We start from the raw sequence: 22081 nt of genomic DNA, 5'->3' as shown, positions 1-22081 counted from the left end.
TTTTTAATACATACATGCTGTTGTAATTCACCTGAAAATCCCCTGTATTTCCTTCCTTTTGGCTTTCCCCAGGAGCCTTGTTCACGATGAATAAAAACAGGAAGAAAAATTACCAGTCATATAAATATTAAGAAACTAAAAATATGTGGGAACCGCAGTGGATCAGTGGTAGAACACTCATCTCTGGTGTTTGGGATCCCTAGTTCGATCCCAACCCCTTCCAAGGGGACTTTGTGATGAACAAACATCGTGTGTTTTTCTCGGAGTTCTCCCATTTTCTTCACACATGTCATTATCACTGTCTTCCTTAGTCTCGGAGCATAATCATGAGACGTTAAACAAAACAAAATAGACAAAAAAAAAAAAAAAAAAGTAACTGAAAGCAAAATCTTTCATCGTCGTTCCTATTAAAAGTAATACTATGTTCGATAAAGGGGAAAATATAGAATATAGGCTGATCATTTTTAGAAAGTAAATATTCAGAAAACATACCAGCATAATATATCGGAATAGGAGAATATATGTGTAACCAAGAGTTTTTCATTTTTCAGGCCTCTCAAATCATTTATAAAACTGCAGTTATGTAATTCACAATGTGAAAATAATAAACCATTCAGTCCTTTTTAAGAGGAAAACAAACTAAATTTGAGAATAATTTATATGAAAATATTACCTATTAATTATGGGTAGGTAACCATCAGTGTTTCACTTAGACCTGGTCATTTTCTCTGAAAGAAAAAGAAGTAAAATACTCTCAGTCATCGTGAATATTCGTGTTATGCGAGACAACACGCATTAAGTTTCTACCATGTTCTACTGTTAGATACGTTTTAATCGCTCCCGTGCTGATGAGGATGTATTTTTGCCTAATTAAATCGATTTATAATGTTATGTTGAAAAGTGATTGAGGTCTTGTTTTAATTTGATCATTTGTTGCACTTCAGTCCTGGAATATACAGTATATATATATATAGTATTGTTGTGATTCTATAGTTATGTCCTAAAATAGAGAACGTTTCTGAGTTTCAGATATAGAATTACTCATTGTATATTTATAAGATGTTTATTGGTTTCAGGAGGAGGCCATCGTGGACAGATAGAATATTGTATCGCGTTAATGCGCATGCATATGAGAACTTAACATTAAGTGCAGAACAGATTTCTTACCGTAGCCATGAACAGTATATACAGAGTGACCATAAACCAGTCTCCGGGGAATTCATTGTAAAGGTTTGTGTATTTGTTAAATGTTTTTGGAGTTATCTTGCATATGTATTATTTTGCAAAAAATCATCTTAATTTTTGTGTAGCATGATTTTGTAATTGTGTCGGTTTATCAATATAGTAGTAGCTGTATTGCTGTTAGAATTCTCATCAGTGAAGAGAAACATGTCTGCAAATTGAAACGTTACAGATTAAGACACGAACATGTCAATAAATGAAAGGAAACTAAAAAACAAATAAATTGTTAGTGTAGTTATATGAAGTTTTTTTTTTCTTTACACTAAGTATGTCATTTAAAGTCTTGCAGCATATCTGTATATATATATATATATACGGCTGAGAATAAAAAGATGAAACAAAAACTGAGATAGGAAAATGTCATAGGGCGCATCACATGGTACTTCAAGGGGGCCCAGGGGCCAACTTCAAATTTTCAAATAGGAACATGTATTGAATCATACCTCATTCAATAGTACTTGAAAAACGAAACAACTTTTGTAGGAAACAATTTTCGATTTGGGCCACCGTTTTTAAATGGCCGCAAAAAGTGGGTCCTATATCAGATAAAACATCCAGTGCTTATAAATCCGAAATGGCTGAGAATAAAAAGATGAAACAAAAACTGAGATAGGAAAATGTCATAGGGCGCATCACATGGTGTTGTGGTGACCCACAGGGCACTCCTTCAAGGGGGCCCAGGGGCCAACTTCAAATTTTCAAATGGGAACATGTATTGAATCATACCTCATTCAATAGTTCTTGAAATACAAAACAACTTTTGTAGGAAACAATTTTCGATTTGGGGCACCGTTTTCAAAATGACCGCAAAAAGTCCTGTATCAGTTTGAAGTTGGCACCTGGGCCCCCTTCACGGAGTTGCCTGAGGGTCACCACAACACCACCACTTTATATGCTTTATCATCGTTTCTATCTCAGTTTTTGTTTCATCTCTCTATTCTCAGCCGTTTCTGATTTAGGACTATAAGCACTGGACGTTTTATCTGATACAGGACCCACTTTTTGCGGCCATTTTGAAAACGGTGGCCCAAATTGAAAATTGTTTCCTACAAAAGTTGTTTCGATTTTCAAGTACTATTGAATGAGGTATGATTCAATACGTGTTCCCATTTGAAAATTTGAAGTTGGCCCCTGGGCCCCCTTGAAGGAAGGCCCTGGGGGTCTCCACAACAACACCATGTGATGTGCCCTATGACATTTTCCTATCTCAGTTTTTGTTTCATCTTTTTATTCTCAGCCATTTCGGATTTATAAGCACTGGACCTTCTATCTGAAACACCCTGTATATATATATATATATATATATATATATATATATATATATATATATATATATATATATATATATATATATATATGTAGCCGCGGATCCAGGATATGATCAAGGGAGGGGCTAAACCATACTTTGCCGCTTTATCCAGTGTAAAGAAAGTAGGATTGAAGCCCATTTTATCCAGTGTATACTTGAGCGTCAGGGGGGGGGGGGCTATAGCCTTCCCGTTGGATCCGCGCCTTTATATATAAAATCTTAGTTAATTCCAAGTTGCTTTGTAATTTTGACCAAAAAGAACATTGCCTACGGAACTGCAACTGCCTAACTATCAAGACATAAAATTAGTTATTGTTACCCTTGTGAAAGATATAAATAAAATTTTTGTGTAGTTGCATTATATTCCGTTATTAGGGACATGCATCATTAATTAGTTTCAATATCGTAACTTTCTATCGGTGCGCCAGTGATTTCGTCGCGCTTAAAAATGGCTGATTATATGTATAAGCTTTGGCAAACTCGAGAGATAATTCTTTGTGATTAATGAGAAAAATTCAAGCGTGGGTTGAAAAGCTTTTCCTTTCAGATGTTCAAACTGTTGAAAATTCGACACCTCCTTAGGTTAGAAGCTATGGAACCTTTCTCACTCAGTTCCAAAAATTATAGAGAAAATAATATAAGTTCAATCTAAATATCTGTATTCGCGGACTGTACTGTACCTAGACAACGGATTGTAGAAGATGTGACAGGTAACAGTAGTTACTGATCTTTTTTCTAAAATCAATTGTGTAAGTACAATGTAATTCTATTTAAACACGTATATGTACATAAAAACTATTTCTAAAATATCGATAACTTTTTAAACTGCTTGGAACCCGTATATATACAAGTGAATTGCTACAGTCTTTATGTTGTGGTAGTTCTCATAGTTCGAGAAATTCTATCTAGATCCCAGTTTTTATTGGTTCTGTAAATTAATACTTCTTCAGCCATAATGTTGGAGGTTTCTAGTAATGAGCATACGTGCATAGTTTACTTCTTCTGACCTCCATAAACGGAATAACAAACCGCAGACTGGGTTTACTTTCCAAAGTATTGGCCGAGATTAGTTTTCCGCATCCTGACAACGAAAGACCTATGCAGACCTATGAAGAACTGCCAGATATCTAGACAAGGTAATAAACAGTATAACAATCCAGCTACGGGCAATGTTGCTAAGCATATGATAGATATTGATTCAGCTCTGCGGAATATTTCTGCCGCACCCTGCATAATAACGATATAAATAACGGAAAAACAAAGTAAAACATCAATTCATAGTTCTTTCTTAGTACTAAATCCATACAAAGCCCAATGTTTTATAGTATGTGCAAAGTGGCAGAACACGATTTCAGTTTAATAAGAAAATTAAAACTACAAAATATTTAATAAGTGAGCGTTTCAATGGATTCGCGTTTATTATTATGTACAAGGTCTGTTCCGAAAGTTCATTGTTTGTGATGACTATTCGGAGTCTGAGTTAGTAGGGGGTTGATTTATGTTTCCTTTTCGAAATAGTCCTACACACTGTAAGCAGCAATGCAGTAGCTTCTCAAACACTTGTTGAAGACCTTTTCTGAGAGTTTGTGTAAAGTAGTGGGTGTGGCATCTTTCACTTCCTAGTACTGATAAACTTCCTTCCGCGTAAATCCTTAAGTGTTGCAAAAGACCAAAAATTGCAGGCTGCGAGGTAGGTTGTATGGATGATGGTCTAGAGACTGCCTACTAATTTTCTCCATAGGCTATCGTGCCACGTGTGGTCTAGCTTAATCCTGCAGCAGAAACCATTCTTCAAGAAACTTTTTTATTTAATTGCTCCCTTCAAATTCAGTTGCAAAACATTAGCATAATAATCTCTATTTACAATGTGATTATCTGAAACCTAATGCTGCAGTACTGTTCCACGGATATCAAAAAACAAAATCAACATTAACTTCTTTGAGCTACTAGAAACTCGAAATTTTTGGGAAGACGGTGAGTCACTATGTTTCCATACGCTGGACTGCTGCTTTGATTCCAGATTGTAATGTCTGGTCCAGGTCTCGTCAGTAGTGATTATTCTGTTAAGAATTAAAGATTGGTAACACTGAGCGTGACGAAGTTTGTTCTTTACTAAGCGATCGTGGCACCCATCTTTCACAAACACGAAACATTTTCATGTGTTCTTGATTTCGTAACATATCGCTACACCAATTAAGCTGCCAATTCACAAATCGATACACATCTATCTTCCTTCTACAATGTGCCTGCTTGTACGGTGTGTTCATCGTTCACTGATGTTGATGGATGCTCACTTCTCACTTTATCTTGCACATTGGTTTGCCTTTCTTAACGTGCTTCCACCACTTGATTACGGCGATCTGCCCATTTAGCTCCCGTGCACTTGTTTGATCATCTTAAGGGTTTCCTTTCCACTTTTGCGTGACTTCACACTGAATTCAATAGCGAGCCTTTGTCTGGTAATTAACGGTACGGCCAGTGTAATACGTACTGTAGTTTGACTTTTACAGGGAGCAAATAAACGAAATCTGCATGGGCAGTCTACATTAACTAAGCAGGCCACAGGCTATCTTCATGTGCGACAAGTACAGACTAGCTTGCATACAATCGGCGCAGTATTGCCAGTCCATGAACTTTCGGAACACTCTTGCTATGATTGTTGTTTACAAATTTCATTAATTATTATCTGTGAGAAGAATTAGTTTCGCTTTAGCTGAGTTAACACCTTCTTTGTGAAAAATGTACGCCGGGAGTTACAACAATCTTAATACATTAGGAAGAGTTTTTTTTAAGTTTTTATTTTTGTATAAATTCCATAGTTAATAGATTCGATTTGCGGCATGATAGTAATTGAAACCATGATGTTTAAATATGTGTTTTTTATCAGCCACTAATTCATATGCCTCCTCTAATTTGAGATGATCCGATTGCCATAAGTAGTGAGTATTCCTGTAGTAGTTAAAGTAGCTTACATTGTAATTAGTTAATCAATTTAGTTTGTAGTTAAGTTTATTTGTGCGCAGCTGTATGTTCGCCCTGTAGTTGAAAGTGTGTAGTTTCCAGTGACTTCGCCAGTTTTATTATTATTATTATTTTCAAAAATTAAAAGGTTTAAGCGCTTCCAATCTGTCAGAAAGGAAAATACATGTAGAATACCAGATATATTCATTAAACAAAGCAATCTACTTCTAAAATTCTTTTTAATTTCCTTACTTCTAAATTAGAAGTTAATGGTGAATACAGGGTACTCGAGAAGTCCCTAATCCATTTCTGGGAAGAAGCAGTTGAATTCAAGTGAAGTGTTTATAATATGAAAGAAGATACCGTAAGTCAACGAAATCAACAGTTCGATATGACCGTCCTCTACAGTATATCCAAACAGAATTGCCATCTCTCCGCTGTGCACCTGAACGCACGCTGCAACATTGCTGGGTTAATTGTACGCACCTGCGTGTACGCATTTCGTCATCTGTACGTACCTCATCAATGTTTCAGCGTGTGTTCAAGTGCATAGCGGAGAGATGGCAACTCTGTTTGGATATAGAGGATAGTCATGTCGAACTGTTGTGATTTCGTTGACTTGTGGTGTCTTTGATATTATAAACACCATTTGAATTCAAGTGCTTCTCCTGAGAAATTCTTAGGGACTTACTGGGCACCCTCTGTATTCATTTTGTTGCAAATAAGTAAAAATAATAATTGAAATCTTGGCCTCATTTAGAAAATCAGTTGAACTCTGAAGGTAAGATAAATTTATAAATCCTCAACTAAGCATAATATATAAAGGCGTTATCGTTCTATCCTCATATTTATTTGGATATAAATAAAGCTCAGTAATTATAATTTTATAGTATTATTTGTATACAAGTATCCATTCTGTGAATATTCCCTGCTCTGAATAATGACCTATCCAGATTAAAATCAGAAATAATGCTTCTTACATACGAATGTATTATCCGTTCGGTTTTTCATGAACCTCTATTATGACTGCTGAGATTATTATTATTATTTATCGTTAATTAGTTAAACAGTGCGATACCCACTTAAAATATTGCATTTTTCTTAATGCCAGATAATCTTGTGATTAACGAACTTAAAAAGTTCATTACTGAATTCTCTATGTCTGTGTGTGTTTTTGTTTGTTATTTGCGATCTTTTCAATTTTGAGTCCTCCATTCGATAGAGCATCAAAAACTATCTGAGAAAGTGATGAAATTTTTCATGACACACTTACCGTTCCTGAGATATTAGCCAAAAAATGGCCAATTTCTGGAAATTTAAGGAGCCGTATCTCGGGAACCGTAAGTCATAAAGACATCATGTTGGTTTTGATTAATACCTAGGTGGATGGTGAATATTTTGGTACTAAATACTAACCGGTGGCCACTGGCCACCGTTCTCCAGATATTGGCCAAATGAATTCGAGTTCCAGGAGATTTAAGGAACCAATGTTGGGAACCGTAAATTATAGAGAGATGATATTTTGCGATTTTTTGCGAGAAACAGAAGAAGGTGCCGATAAAAAGATTTACTTTTACATGTAGGAACAATCACAGTTATCCTTCCCGTTACATATCTCCATTCTTTTTAAGTTCGTTCTGGCAATGCTCTTGGAGCATTCTCAACTGGTTTTATCCTCCCATCTCTGAATTGATATTTTGGAGACGCCACTATTTGTTTGCGTTATTCTGTTTGATTGTAGTTTATTATTTCATTAAGATTATATATATATAAATGCATGCTTAAATAATTTTGATTTTAATGGATAATTCTTTCTTCCTTTTCAATTACTTTCTTTAATTCATATTGTCAAGTAGTTTTTTTAATAGTAAATCCTTTAAATCTTCACGATGCGCCATTCCTAAACATATTTCTTAGATTCATAAAATGATAATATATTTAAATTTTTTTTCCTCTTAGATTCAATAAAATAGAAAAAGAATAGTATTCAGATAAGTACAATCCATTATTCTTACAACATAGTATCGATGTGTGAAAACGAAACCTCCAGCATAGAATATGAAACTAATACAAAGCTAATAAAAATGATAATTGAATACTTATCATTTTTATTTCCGAGATTATTTAATTCCTCTCCGTCAAAAAAAAAAAAAAAAAAAAAAAAACACTAAAATTAATTAGGAATTTATTGTTTAATGCTTCTATAACATTGACACTACGCGTATAATACGAAGCTGAGATGTAAAGTTGTATATCAATGCCAACAAATAAGAATTAATGAAAGTAAAATTATGTTAATTCTCATGTGTTCCAGTGATATCTTTTTTTGACATTCCATCCTCATAACATACTTTGTAATCAGGTCTTAATATTACCTGGGGAAAAAATCTTGAGGTGATAGTTGTAGAATACCCAATACTCGTTGATTATTATTTATTAAACCGTACAGTACTCAACGTAAAATGTGACAATTTTCTTAATACTAAGTAACTCTGAGATTTAGTCTTCCTTCAGTAAACAGTTTCCGGACACGCAACTAGTGTTTAGTATTACTCTATTTGATTATGCTTGTGCATGTAAATATTAATATACATTTTCCCACCACAAAACATTAATGTTTCAGATTTTCTGCATATAGACGCTATCTTTAACGTTTACTAATACTTTGGTTTGTGTTTTTCTAGGTGTTTAGTGATTACTACGAACGTGTGATTGAATTCCAACAGTTGCCTACGTGGTACCTAGAGGAAGAAAATGTTGCTACATACACCGTTCCTACGGATGTCCAGCCTACTGCGTGGGACTGGATTGGGATCTTTAAGGTAAACAATGACGATGCCTTTGTTACACTCTAACAGTACTTCGGGGCCGCGGTGGCTCAGTGGTAGAGCGTTCACCTCTGGTGCACGGGGCCCCGGGTTCAAACCCTGCTCCCGCCAACTGAACTTTATGGTGGACAAACACCATGTGCGTGGGTTTTCTCGGGGTTCTCCCGTTTCCTCCCACTTTCTTCATTCCACCATTTCATTCATTTCTCATCATCACCGTCTCCTTTAGCCTAACCGGTAACCGTGGGACGTAAAACTCAAAGATTTCATTTCTAACAGTACTTCAGTTTTATTATGCGAGAAAGCAGATTATCTACACAGAAAGTTATTTTAGCTTGACAACGTTTAAAGTTGTCTGGGTTTTCATAAGGATATTAAAAGTGATAGATTTGTGTAAAATCAAATTGGTAAATGTATAGTTATGTCTATTCTATCAGGCCTTGTTTTCATATTATCAAACTAAACACAGCAACACAGTGAGCAAGGCTATGTGTCTGATAGAATAGACACAATAGAATAAGATATATAAAAGCACAAACGCGTAATGATTTCAACACACTAACTGTGTCTTCGTATAAGTATAAGATTGCTATTTTACATGTGTGGAAATCTGATGAAGACAGTTAGTGTGTTGAGACTGTTATGTTTATGTTTATGTATATTTTTATCACATAGACTTGCTCAGTGTGTTGTGTTGAATTGTATAGTAGTTCATAACATTGGGAAAATTCAGTACTTACCTGTTTTCGGCGCGCTGTATTTCTTGCCGCTTTCTACTAATGAGTTTTTTGTTGTAGCCAATGTACGAAATAGTTACGGAAATCTTTGTTGTTTCGAACATCCCTTCTAATACTAGATCATTCCGGTTTAATTTCGGTGTACTTTCGGAATTTATTTGATTATGAAAGTGGAAGAGACATGGGTGCCCACACAAGGGAGTGAGGTGAGGTTCTTGTCTTAGCAGATGGGTGCAACGGTTGGGACCCCCTCTGGATTTTGGGTGAGGTTAGATTTCGATTGAAGTTGCACTACCCGATCATGACGTAATGTCACGTGGTATTATCATGGAGGTAAAGGTGGAATAAAATGAGCCCTGCGGGGCTTCTAACCCCCCTTGCTCACTGACGCTCGCTCAGCTATGTTTCGTAACGTAAGGAAATCACTTTTTTATCAATAAAATTGCATATGCAAAGTGGGCTAAATACCACGTGACATTACGTCACGATCGGGTGGGGCAACTTCAATGTAAATTTAACCTCACCTCTGAATTTTGACAGGTGGACGCCCTTGCGGAGAGAGTTTATGTAATTTACCAGTGTATAAATGTAGATGACACGGTGTCTCAGTGGTAGAGCGTTCGCTTCTGGTGCGTGGGATCCTTGATTTGATTCCTGCTCGCGCCAAGTGAACTTTGTGGTGGACAAACATCGTGTGCGGGGACAAACATCTCTGGATTCTCTCGTTTCCTTTATTCATTCCACCATTTCATTCATTTCTCATCATCACCGTCTCCTTCAGCCTAACCGGCCGGTTAAAATTTGCCAAAATATTTATACTGTATATATATATATATATATAGAATATTAGTGAATGCTCTTTAAATTTGAATGATTTTGCTTATTACCAATCATGGTTATAAAATTGTCAAAAGTAACACTTGTTATTTGGCTGGAAAAAATCAATTAGGATGAGACGCGAATTTTAAATGTTGTGCTTAACGTTCACTAAGATAGATTGTAACATATAACCATATAAATAAATACAAGGTCCAATTTTCTTTCATTAAACGTGAGTACCTTGAGATTGGGAAAAGTACATTTGACCTATCTTTAAATTTTGGAATTGTCAAAAATAAATAAAAATTCATAATTACTCTCTAAGATTTTGATAATTTGGATGATCCAACTTGTGTCCTTCCATGGATTAAAAAATTACCAAAATTCGCAATTGAGGTTATTGGCCTAATATCATCTGATGACTTATATATAACACATGTCTTATAGAAAAATGCAAGTTTACAAAAATGAGGCGAATTTAGAGGAAAGTAGCCTATTTAACACATTTTATTGTCGTTCGGGTACTACGTTGAACTGTAGGTCCACTTCTTATGTAGCCTTGTTACTGGAAATAGACGTAAAATTGTATCCGAAACAGTATCTAATGAAGAAAATGAATTTTGTCAAATTTTGTATTATAAGTTGTGCTAAACTGTCGTTCAGTTACTGTGAATTGTGTATAACGTTCGTAATTTTGTCTTTCAGGCTGACTTCAGCAGTTTGGATGACTACATTTCCTACGTGTATGTTCCGCGTCAGGAGCTGCAGTCATCGCGATCTGTTCGAGTCGTCTTTCCGGAAACAGCAATCCGAACACCGGGTACGTATCGACTATTGTACTTCAGCCAGAACTCCGGAAGTGTCTTAGGGATGAGTGATCCCTTTCACATCTTAAACAGGGAAGGGAACTTTCAGATGAGATTTTAAGAAGAATTACTTTCATAGGAAGTGTAAAATTAATTGCTTTGTTTTTTTAAAAAAAAGAAAGAAAGCTGTGATTGCATTATTAATTCTATAATTAGTGTTCTTTCTTCGTAGAACCTACTCAGGAAATAAGAACCAAGACATGTACACTGAAGTCTAGAGAAATTTATGACTAAACTAGTTCTCGCTTTTCTTCTGGTTCCGGGTATTGTTTGTTTTTGTATAACGTGCAGTGCTTTTTTTAAAAATATTACGTAGTTGTTGAAAAAAATCATGAGATCCAGTTTCCTGCTGATTATTTCTGTATTGTACACTATATTTTGCTCATAAAGTGAAATTAATTTATCCAAGTAATTTTTACACATAAAAATGCATTATTTGGGCTTAGAGACCATGTGTCTCTGAAATTTCAAATTATTGAAAACTATCAGCCAAAAGCTGGTTTCAAAGTAGAATAGTACTTTTTTAATAACGGGAGTAACAAGTTTGAGATGAAATTGAATATTCCTTTTGTATTTTTCCTTTCTATAGTGATATATAAACAGAAATAGCGGCATTTCAAAAATTGCAGTCAGACAGACTTACTATACAATACTTAGGTGTATATTATAAGTGTAAATTGTATAGATATGTAGATAAAAAAGAGATCGTATAAAAATGCGTGTAAACGGTACTAGCAAATGTGCAATAGTGTTTATATACTTTAGGAGTTGTTTTTTCGATCCATTTTCGTACCTCTTATATGTAAATATATATATATATATATATATATTAAATGAAAAATGCCTATTTTTAGTACAGCGTAATCATTCCAACTTTAACGAAAACAAAATGTAGAATTCTTCAAATACATGATGTGTCTGTAGATCAACGTTATTTAGAAGGTAGTAATTTTAATAACATAGTGATACTTATGATTATGGGGTGGATATAAGTGGTCATTTGTTCATAATATTCGTGAATGTTGAAGGATTCTTGAGGATCAAACAATACACGTGTTAATAGGTAGTGTTAAATGACTTAATGTATTTGCTTCGTTATTCAAGATGGAAAAACAATTTAGAGTTAGTATCGTTAATGTACATATCTTTCCAATATGTAAAAAAAATCATGTTGAATGGACCTGTTTCGGAAATTCGTGTAGAACTGGACCTGTTTGTAACATATTATGTAGTAATAATTCTTTCACCTTTTGGAGTTTATGTTTGACAAAATGTCTTTTTTAATTATTTTTTAAATAAATAAATTTAAAATAGGTCATTACAAAATGACGCAATATAAAAGCATATTCAGGATGTCTTATTAGTCACGAAAAAGTCACGAAATCAGCATACGGTCATGAAAGTCAAGAATAAGTCACGAAATGTAGCTTTTGGGTCACGATTTTTTTTTTAATCTGTACACATATAAGTACAGACTGAAAAATTGTATTCTCTAAAACTTCAAAATTCACCACCAAAAATATCTGTGGTCGGCTTTAGACGCTACCAAATCGCAAGCAAAGCACGCTTCTATCGCATGCATGAAAATTCGGCCTAATTCGTACCCAAGTTCGCTCTTCAGAATGTTACAAAATTTTATGGTTTGGTAAAGAAAAGATCACGAAAAAGTCACGAAATTTCATTTTGGAATTTTAGTAGACACACTGAATTGCCCCTTACATGAATAATGTCAAACAGTATCATGGAGTAGAATTTTGTTTGTTTTACTGTGTAATTATAGCAGCATTCAGTTACTCGAAAACCGATGTATACTGCCCGTTATTCTGTCCTCGGAACAAGTTGAACGTGTCCTCGCAACTGTAGTTGCTGTGTTTGAATCCGTTTACGTATTATTTCTGGAAACCCTCAAGATTTGTGTGTTACAATATATATATTGACAGCCATTGTGAATAAATCTTTGAAGAGATAGTAGCTAGGTAATAAATGCTTCAGTAGGCGTTTGTAAAGAAGAATACAAAGACGTGTGGTAAGATTAAAAATTTTGAGGGGTATGTCGTTTGAAACACTTAAGATATTCACATTTTAAAAGCACATGCGACATTTTGTAATGACCCAATTTTAAACTTACTGCAATCAAGATAATCAACGAATAGGTGTACAACAATTATCCGATCTTTTATAGAAATAATTACTTTAATATTAAAGAATAATGGTTCTTCAAAAACACAGAATATAAATCATGTTGGATTACGCCTTAAATTATGTAATCAATTGCCTCGGGAAGTTGAAGGAAATTAATTAAGAGCCAGTAATATAAATTTTGCTTTGGGGAAGAGTGTAGAGTGTTTTGTTTAATTTGTTCCTTATAATAATAATAATAATAATAATAATAATGTTTTGTATATAATTATATATTTTTCTTTGTATAATATTTATTTTGGAAGTAATATAATTTGGGCTTTTTTTTAACCATGATTATGAAGGTCTGTGCTACTAATTTGTCCTGTCGAAATGTTTTCTTAAATGCTAAGAGCATACACATTCCGTTAGTGAGATACTTGCCCTTTTACAACTAGTAAAGTACTTTGAAATATGCGTTGTTTACTATATTTTATTATTTAATTTATCAAGAAAGTTCTTTTTAGAAATAATAAATATAATTATTAAAAGAACATTTGGTGTAATGTTACTTCGTATATGGGACTTTTGTACTTTTTTTTGTTTATAAGTGTCGGTAGTGCTGTATTTAGGAATGTACTATTTCTTAGTTTCATGATAAATAATAAAAATGCTAGATATGAAAGAAATACGTACCATAAGTACGTATTTACAGTATAAGTAAAGTGTAGTCTAGAATTGGGCGCCAAGAGATAAGCTCTAAGTTGTAACATGTGGAGGAAAAATACACGAAGTTGCCAAATTTATAGACTGATAGTTTGCAGAAGTTTTGATTGTACGATATTCTCATAGCTTGGATGCGCAGGCGTAATAGCAAAGATTGTTAATGACAATATACTTTCAAATAATTTGCTCATTGTTAGCCGAATAATATGATTCGGTTCTCTTTCATATGCTGTTTCTTAGAGCTCAGTTCTGGTCAGCTCGATTGTATTGCTAACACCTAAGAACGTGGTGTCCCGTTTAATGTTTTTGGCCAGTATAACGCTAAAAAGCGAAGAGATTATCAGTCATACGTATCAGTCATTAGATACAACAGATCATGGATTCTAACAAGGGAAAGGTAAAAAGGTCGAAATACCGAACTTAAATAAACGAGAGATAATTGTGGCTTAACTCGTGTATTTCCGACCAATAACAAGAGAAAAAAAAAAGATTATTTTTTTGTTATATCCAAACTTTGCCTGTGAAGGAGCAGATGTAAATGTATTGTTAGCTGTTCTCGTCGTCGTTTGAAATTTAAATGTAATTTTTATAGGCAGCTAATGTAGGTGATTGCCATACAGTCTCTTACTATTAACAGGCAGCTATTTTTGAGACAAATCGTGCTGGCGTAATCAAAAATTACGATATATGTTTTGTTTTCCATTTGGTTTGCTTGTTGTTTCTTTGAGAGTTCCTTAAATATAAGAAGCAGGTATAAAAGGGTTGATCCATTAGTCTGCAAGTATGTAGTACTTAAAAAAAAAATAGAAAAGAAAGAAGTGTTCCTCTCGTGCTGTTTGAATTCCGTAAGATATCAATCATGATAATGAATCCCAACTTCTTTTGACTGGCAACACACCGCCCGCAAGATCTCAGCACACTTAGGTGGTCTCAAAATCGATTGTAACTTCTTATTCAAGGCTTCATGGTATAATTTAAATGTGCCGTATACAGTCTAGACTTACAGGTCATCTGTACGGCATGAAATATATTTTTAAAGTGTGAAATTTCGCGACGCATCTGTCGGGAATTACTGCATTATAATATAGCCGCTTGAATAGCAGTGTTATCTGAGTGCCCCTCATTGTAGTTTTGGAACTCATTTAACTTAAATGAAAATACAATCACTCATTATTATTGAACTGGCCTGCAGCTTTGGCAATATATTGTTGTCTTCATTAGATAATGTGTTTGATCAAGGTAATGGTACTTCCGAAAGTATAACATAGATTAGCAATAATACATGTTCGCTTTGGTCATATTTTATTTTAATTTAAGCAATCTTCTAAATAAACCCAATACTTGCTCTCTGTCTGTTACGAATTTTTGCTGAGAGCTGTCAGCATTATCAGCATTGTCAAGACAGTTAAGAAGAAACGTTTTAGTGGGAACAGGATTATGGACATTAATTACATAAGATTATTATTATTATTTCTTATGTAATTAATTCCTATATATTCTATTTCCATTAAAACCTTTCTTCGTACCTATGTCTTGATAGTGCTGACAACTGACAGTAAAAACTTAAAATATGATAGTAGAGAGCAAGGTTTAACGCTTACCTCTGGTGCGTAGGGTACCTGGTTCGAACCCGGGCAAGGAAGTTTGTGGTGGACAACATCTTGTATGTGGATTTTCTCGGGATATTCCCGTTCCCTCCCACTTTTCATTCCACGAATTCTTACATCATCATTCACTTTAATCATCATCCCCCTTAGCCTAAAGGGCATAATCATGGGACGTTAAACTAAATGAGCAAGGTTTATTCCTTTTGAATTGAAAGATATGTTTCATATTCCATAGGTAAAATTACCTACTTTTTTTTTTTTTTTTTTTTTTTTTTTTAATATATAACGGAATATGTATGCATAATTTTAAGTTTTCTTTTCTTTCTTTCCAAATTATATACTCTTTTATGTTACTGAGACATAGGGACTTGTTAAAGCGTTATTGTATTTCAGAACACGGTGATAAACTTCCTAAATGTGTACAATAATATGTGTTGTTGTTGTAAGCAGGCTTTGTGATACATGTATGTATGTATATATTAATGTTGATAAGTCTTACAGCATATAATTATCACTGTATTCTGGTATTCTGCAGGTTGTGTTGAAAACTTTTTTTTAAATAAAACATTATCACTTTGACCATTGTTCTATATATGTCATTCATTTCTGTGCATAAAATTATAACGTAATTCTTGTCTTAAATCAAGGGACCATGTGCGTAAGTCGCAAACACGCTTTTTCCAGTTCTTTTATTCATCAGATTCAATTTTTATTATTATTATTATTTAATATTTGTACCACATAATGTTTTTATATAACGTGTTCTCTTCCACCCGTCTAATTTGCTGTCATAATTTTGACATTCCAAAGTACTTGACTTTTATTATTTGAATTGATTGCATTATCTATACTCTGATTATTGAATGTCGGCCTATTTGTTGTTACAGAGATAACCAATTGGAATTCGACTAATTAATGTTCCTTGTACTAATATTTTACTACGTTAAATGTATATATCGCATAACTTGTCTTCGTATATAATTGTAAGTTTTTAAGTTCGCGTGTTCGGAGATAAAGAAATTGATCTATTTTTCTAGCCTATGTGATAGATGTATAGGCCTTACTACAATTCATTTTTATTTAATGATTGTATATCTTATGGGATTATTTTAACAAAGAAGATGTATGCCACGTTCGTTTGTTCCCGGAAGTTTGAAGAGAAACTATCGTGTTTTCAAAGATGATTTATTTCTTTTCTGGTGTGCATGGTCCCGACTTCTCTTCCTGTCGGAGATACATTCTCCGTTTGCCATAGAGTAGTAATTTCCAAGTTGGCGGTCTATGACGTCATGGTTTCTTTCCTGTTTTTAGTAAAAATAATGAGCAAATTGAGCACCTTGATGTTTCTAGAAGGCAGTGATGACGGCAGAGAACAGCGATGGCGAATTCAGTGGTTTTGCAAGTACATTACTCGTGGACTCGTAATGCAGTCGGAGCTCGTTCGGGTTCAGGCTTGTTATCCTCACTCATGCTCCCTAATCTCAATGAGACTTACGTTAGCTCAGGTCCGCTATTCTCAATAAGGCCCAGGGGTCATGGGTCAATAAGGCCCAGTGGTAGAGCGCTTGCCTCTTCTGCGTGGAGTCCCTTGTTCGATTTCCTGTCAAATAAGTTTGTGGTGGACAACATCGTGTTCGTGGGTTTTCTCGGAGTACTCTGTTTCGTCCCACATTCTCATTCCACCATAATCGATCACTTGCCTTAATCATCGCTCTCTCTTAGCCTAATGGACATAATCGTGGGACATTAAGGTTAATATAAAGGGACAGGTTTTGCCGATAGATGAGATGTCACTACAGTCTTGGTATCTCTCCCATGTATTTTTTACCTTTCACGAAAATTTACAATTTCTTTTACAAATTTCAACGTAGAGACTTCAAATTTTTAGAGAAGTAACTTCATAACCTATTAAAGGAAACAATCCGTGCCGATTTTTTATTTAGAATTTTCTTCATTGTTGAAACAGTTCCATTGTTAAAGGTTTGGATATCCATTTCAACATTCAAGCCATTTCAACAATGAAGAAAATTCTAAATAAAAAATCGACACGGATTGTTGCCTTCGATACATTATGAAGTTACTTTTCTAAAAATTTGAAGTCTGTAGGTTGAAATTTGTAACAGAAATCGTGAAAGGTAAAAAATACATGAAAGAGATACGAATATTGTACTGCCATCTATCGACAAAACTTGTCCCTTTAAACCAACCTTAAAGAGAAAGATTTCATTTCATTTCTCAGTCAAGTTTGCACTCTCAATCTGACACTCATATACTTCATTAAGGCTTGTGTTTGGCTCTGACCGTGGCTTTGGCTTGCTATCAACTTACTAAGACTCGGGCTCACGCTCCATTATTGAGCTCGAGCTTAACAACAGGCTCGTGAATTAGGACAATTCTCCTCATGGATCCATGACTACACGTTTCCCTGCCTCACCTCTTCTTTCTTTGGCTCTTACTGTTTCTGCGTGTTACTGCTTCGAGGCTAAATGCATGCTCTGACGTCATACATCGGTCAGTTGGAAACTACTGTTTTTCACAAGTATATGCAATGGACATTTAACTGAAAGAAACAATCTTTTTCTTTACTAACGCCTATATTTTAAACGAAACTCTTAATTTCAACTCTGTGTTTCTCTGTGAATGTATATAACTATAGAAGAAAAGATGGAAGTTTACTATGTGGTGCAGATACTATGACGACACTTAATTAAGTGACGTAGCGTGTAAAAATGGATTCTCTGTCCAACTAAATTCGTATTCACTAGTTCCGGTTCTAATTCCGAAGGTAGACCTCATCCTTAATGTCTATAATAAATTCTTCATACTTTGAAAATCCCAAAATTTCAGTTCCTGTTAATAAAATTAGGAAAAACAGAGAAGGTAAAAAAGAAAAAAAATCAGCTATCAAGAAGTCATTTTCATTTCAGGGTTCAAATTCTGGATTACCAGTTTAGAATCAGAAATCAGGGGGAAAAATTTCTTTTTAATATTTGGTAGTATTGTACTGTACCACGTAGCTATTTATTCCATTTTTTCTGCACTTTTGTGTAGTCTGTTCATGGGTATATCATATATATTTGTGACCAAGGTATGTTGGTGGTAAAAGAGGTTCATTTTCTTGAATGTAATACAATTCATTCACTGATTAATTGACTTCAAGTTTTCTTTTCTGGAAGAAAGGAAAGTGCGAATTGGCATTTTTATTTATTTTTTTTTATTATTTTATTTTTGTAATTACCTAAAACCTATACGCTTTTAGAATATCCTGCGTATTTTAGTCAATGTACGAAAAATTCGATTATAAGTTGCTTCAAGTCTTTGACATACCATGACATTAAATAATGTGTCTTATAACATATAGAACATATTATTTTATTGTTTATTTATTTTTTTAAGAAAGACTAATCTTAGATGCAACTGACTTATTCTTCACAACAAACTCTTCATAACAGTTAAAATTACAATATAATTTCAAGATTTGCATATCGTATATTTTCTAGTTATAAAATTAAAATCGTGATAATATACTATTTAGGTAGTATTATTAATTGGAGAAAGTACAAGCAAATACTTTGAAAAATACTTATTATTTCTCAGACACTTACGTTAAATTATGAGCATTATAAAATCTTGAAATACAAAGTTGAAGCTTTTGATCATGATTCTGCAAATTCTGTGTCCACTGAATCGAAAGTTTACAAACCTGTAGTTGTATTTGTAACGTTTTTTTTTTTTTTCTTTCTTTCTTATTACGTACAAGCCTAGAACACAACGTAGCTTCTAGGCAAACACATTGTATGAAGATTATCGTGTTACATTCAAGAAAACAGTTCCTCATGTGAAAATATATCTCTGGATAATGTTTACGTTTTGTATAATTAAATGTTGTTCCTGTATGTGTTACGTTTCTTTTTTATATCAATATAAAATTTTAAAAATCACAGAGCTATTCTTGTGAAAGAATTGCATTGATAATCACAAGAAGCCGATGGCAATCAACAACATTTTTTTTTAAGTTACCAAATTGTGTGGTTTGTTCTTTCTTCTTCCACATGTCTCCCCCGGACTGTTGCTCAGGATATTTTGTAAGAAAATCCTTGTACTGTCTCAAAAAGAAAGAAAACACCTCGCTTAAGTAAAATATTATGGCAACTATTTAAAAAAAAATACATGGTAGAAACGTTTGAAGCACGAACATTTTGTTATATGTTGTATAGTAAATTGTGACATAGTCATTATCATTCAGCTTTTACCGTAAGATGCGTTAAGATCTAAACTGACCATACTGTCAAAATTACAGATTTCTCTTTGAAATCTCTATGATGAGTAGATTAAATTATATCCAAAGATTAGGCTGAAACATTGAAACCTTTCCCATTTTTTGTGTAAAGCTTAAAAGAATTTCTTTTTAACATTTCAAAATTCTGCTGTTTACTACATGCTTTGTCCAGAATTCCAGCGATCACGTGCTGATTAAATATTTTCAAGCATCTTTGATTTTCACACAAACACAATGTCGTACGACCAAACTCAAACCACTTAGCGTAACGGTCCGATTTGTGGGCTCGAGCTGCTCCACGCCATCTGTTAGTGACTGGTGGAACTACGTCCTGCCTAGCAACGAACGCGTGATCAGTCGAATATTGAGGAAGCACCAACCGGGAATCGAACCCGGGACCACGCTGATGTGAATCCAACTCACAAATCACTAGACTATGGTGTCTCCTACTATGTTGTACGAGTTCAACCGAACTAATCCGATCTGGTTCAAACCTGATACGCTAGTAGACTTTGACCTGCTATACAAGCGTGTAAAATTTTATGATATACAGGCTTTTAGTTTCGGAATTTTGGACCATCAAAATAGAACTTTGGATTTAGTAAAATTCGCTATGCGATCAATGAAACTGATCCGATCTTAACTAAACTTGGCATGGTGGTAAATTTTGACAAACTTAATAGACATACAAATCATTATACTGTGCATGCCTCTGATTTCCGACTTATGGGCCATTAAAATTGGAATATGGACTTAGTCAAATTCTCGAAAGAATAAATCTATGATTGCTTAGAACTAAAATATGTACAATAAACCTGTTAAACATTAACTTGAAGTTTAACAAAATAAGTAATGAGAGAGTGAATAGGTATGTTATAAATATAGTGAGTACTTATAATAAAGATTCGGTTTTTTCCGCAATGAGGAAATTTAAAAGTTCAATGAAAAATATTTTTCATTTTGCGTTGTGAAAAAATAAATAAATAAGTATCATTTTGATATTTGTTTCCACAATTGATATAAGTCGAACTGTTGATCTGTTTCATTATTGACTAAGTGGTGACCATTAACGTTAAACCCCAAATAAGTAGCGATATTACATAAACAAAGGGAGAACATCGTTAAAATGGATAATATACATTTTTGACTTGTGGGCTGGTTTTGTTCTCAAAATTATTTACTAACAGTGTCAGCTAGCTCTTGAGTCCTATAAAGGATATAACTCTGCGTGGGAACGCTTGAGCCACGAGAAAGGAAAAGCTAATTCCAAGGTAACAAGAATTTTGTTTCTGGCTAAATTGTTAGCAATCATGGTTGTAGTGTCAGATATCTTATGGGAGTGTAAATGTGGTTTACATTCCTCTTAAACTGTAAGGCTACATACATATATTTTCAGTGGTGGAAATGAAATTTAAGTCCTAATCAAAATACGTTATGTTACACAAGAAAGAAATACTTATGCACTATGAACTCACTTTCTATTCTATATCACTCACACAATATTCTGTATAATTTCAATGTTGCTCATACTTTTAGTGCTGTTTTTGATCTTTTACCTTCACCAAACCAATTACAGAGGATGAATGGGTTAGGAAATTGTAGGTGTTAAGAGTAGGAAAGTTGACAAAAGAAAAGATTGTTGCTACGCTCTGACCTTATTTTTCTTGGCAGTTTTTGCTTAAAGATCATTTATGTTGTTGATTTCCTTACCTAATTAATCGGCAGAAAAGTGGTAGAGCGTTCACCTCTCTTGCATGGAGTCCTTGGTTCAATTCCAGTTCGCGCCAAGTGAACCTTGTGATTGACAAACACTGTGTACGTGGGTTTTCTCGGGGTTCTCCCGTTTCTTCCCGCTTTCTTCATTTCTCATCATCACCGTCTCCTTTAGCCTAGCCAGCAGAACTATGGGACGGGATGTAAAACTTTAAAGATTTTATTTTCATTTTCAATCATCAGAGATTGCGACAGAAAAATGTATTGTACACTACAATCAGTGTTAAAATGCAGCTAAGTATTTATCCTTATAGCTGAGAGCTAAACAGAAATTAGAATTTAAATTAATGACAATTTTAAGCTATATATCATTATCTGTACAATATACTATCGTCTTGCTAGCATCATAATGAAAGCTTTAACTAGTGTGTATATCAGTATCAGTTTCATTTCAGTAAGTGGCATGGTTCTCGTCTAGCATAAATTTTTGTACTTACAGATTAATTGTTCTTTTCTCCATTTTCTCTAAAACCACTCGTGAGTTTTTACACTCACGTATATAATTTTGTTTGGCTCAATAAGAGCTATCACTTGCTCTTTTTTGAGTTACTCATAAATATGATACAATAAACCAGCACTTGACGTACCGCACTTCAGTGATGTGTAATGAATATGTTCTACAAAAAATTATTTGCTTGAATATTTAAGGGGCCGCGGTGGCTCAGTGGTAGAGCGTTCACCTCTGGTGCTTGGGGTCCCGGGTTTGATCCCAGGCCCCGCCAAGTGAACTTTGTGGTGGACAAACATCGTATGCGTGGGTTTCCTCGGGGTTCTCCCGTTTCCTCCCACTTTCTTCATTCCACCATTTTCATTCAT

At 34.2% G+C, this 22081-nt stretch overlaps 1 protein-coding gene across 2 annotated transcripts in view; it reads left to right on the top strand.

The window, feature by feature from the left end:
• LOC145694784 (phosphatidylinositol 4,5-bisphosphate 5-phosphatase A-like) overlaps positions 1-15797 on the top strand; it is a 103668-nt gene extending 87871 nt beyond the window's left edge. For both annotated transcript variants that reach the window (XM_081771420.1, XM_081771419.1), the window contains exons 7-9: positions 1077-1230; positions 8197-8334; positions 10602-15797. In XM_081771420.1, the coding sequence (XP_081627546.1) occupies positions 1077-1230; positions 8197-8334; positions 10602-10823 (514 nt within the window). In that variant the 3' untranslated portion in view covers positions 10824-15797. The remainder of the gene's footprint in view (positions 1-1076; positions 1231-8196; positions 8335-10601) is intronic.
• Positions 15798-22081: the final 6284 nt, after the last annotated feature.

The sequence above is a fragment of the Thermobia domestica genome, chromosome 9 (assembly GCF_964235325.1).
Source record: "Thermobia domestica chromosome 9, izTheDome1.hap1.1, whole genome shotgun sequence".
NCBI lineage: Eukaryota > Metazoa > Arthropoda > Insecta > Zygentoma > Lepismatidae > Thermobia > Thermobia domestica.
The sequence above is the reverse complement of the archived record's forward strand: the minus strand, read 5'-3'. Positions and strand labels throughout refer to the sequence as shown.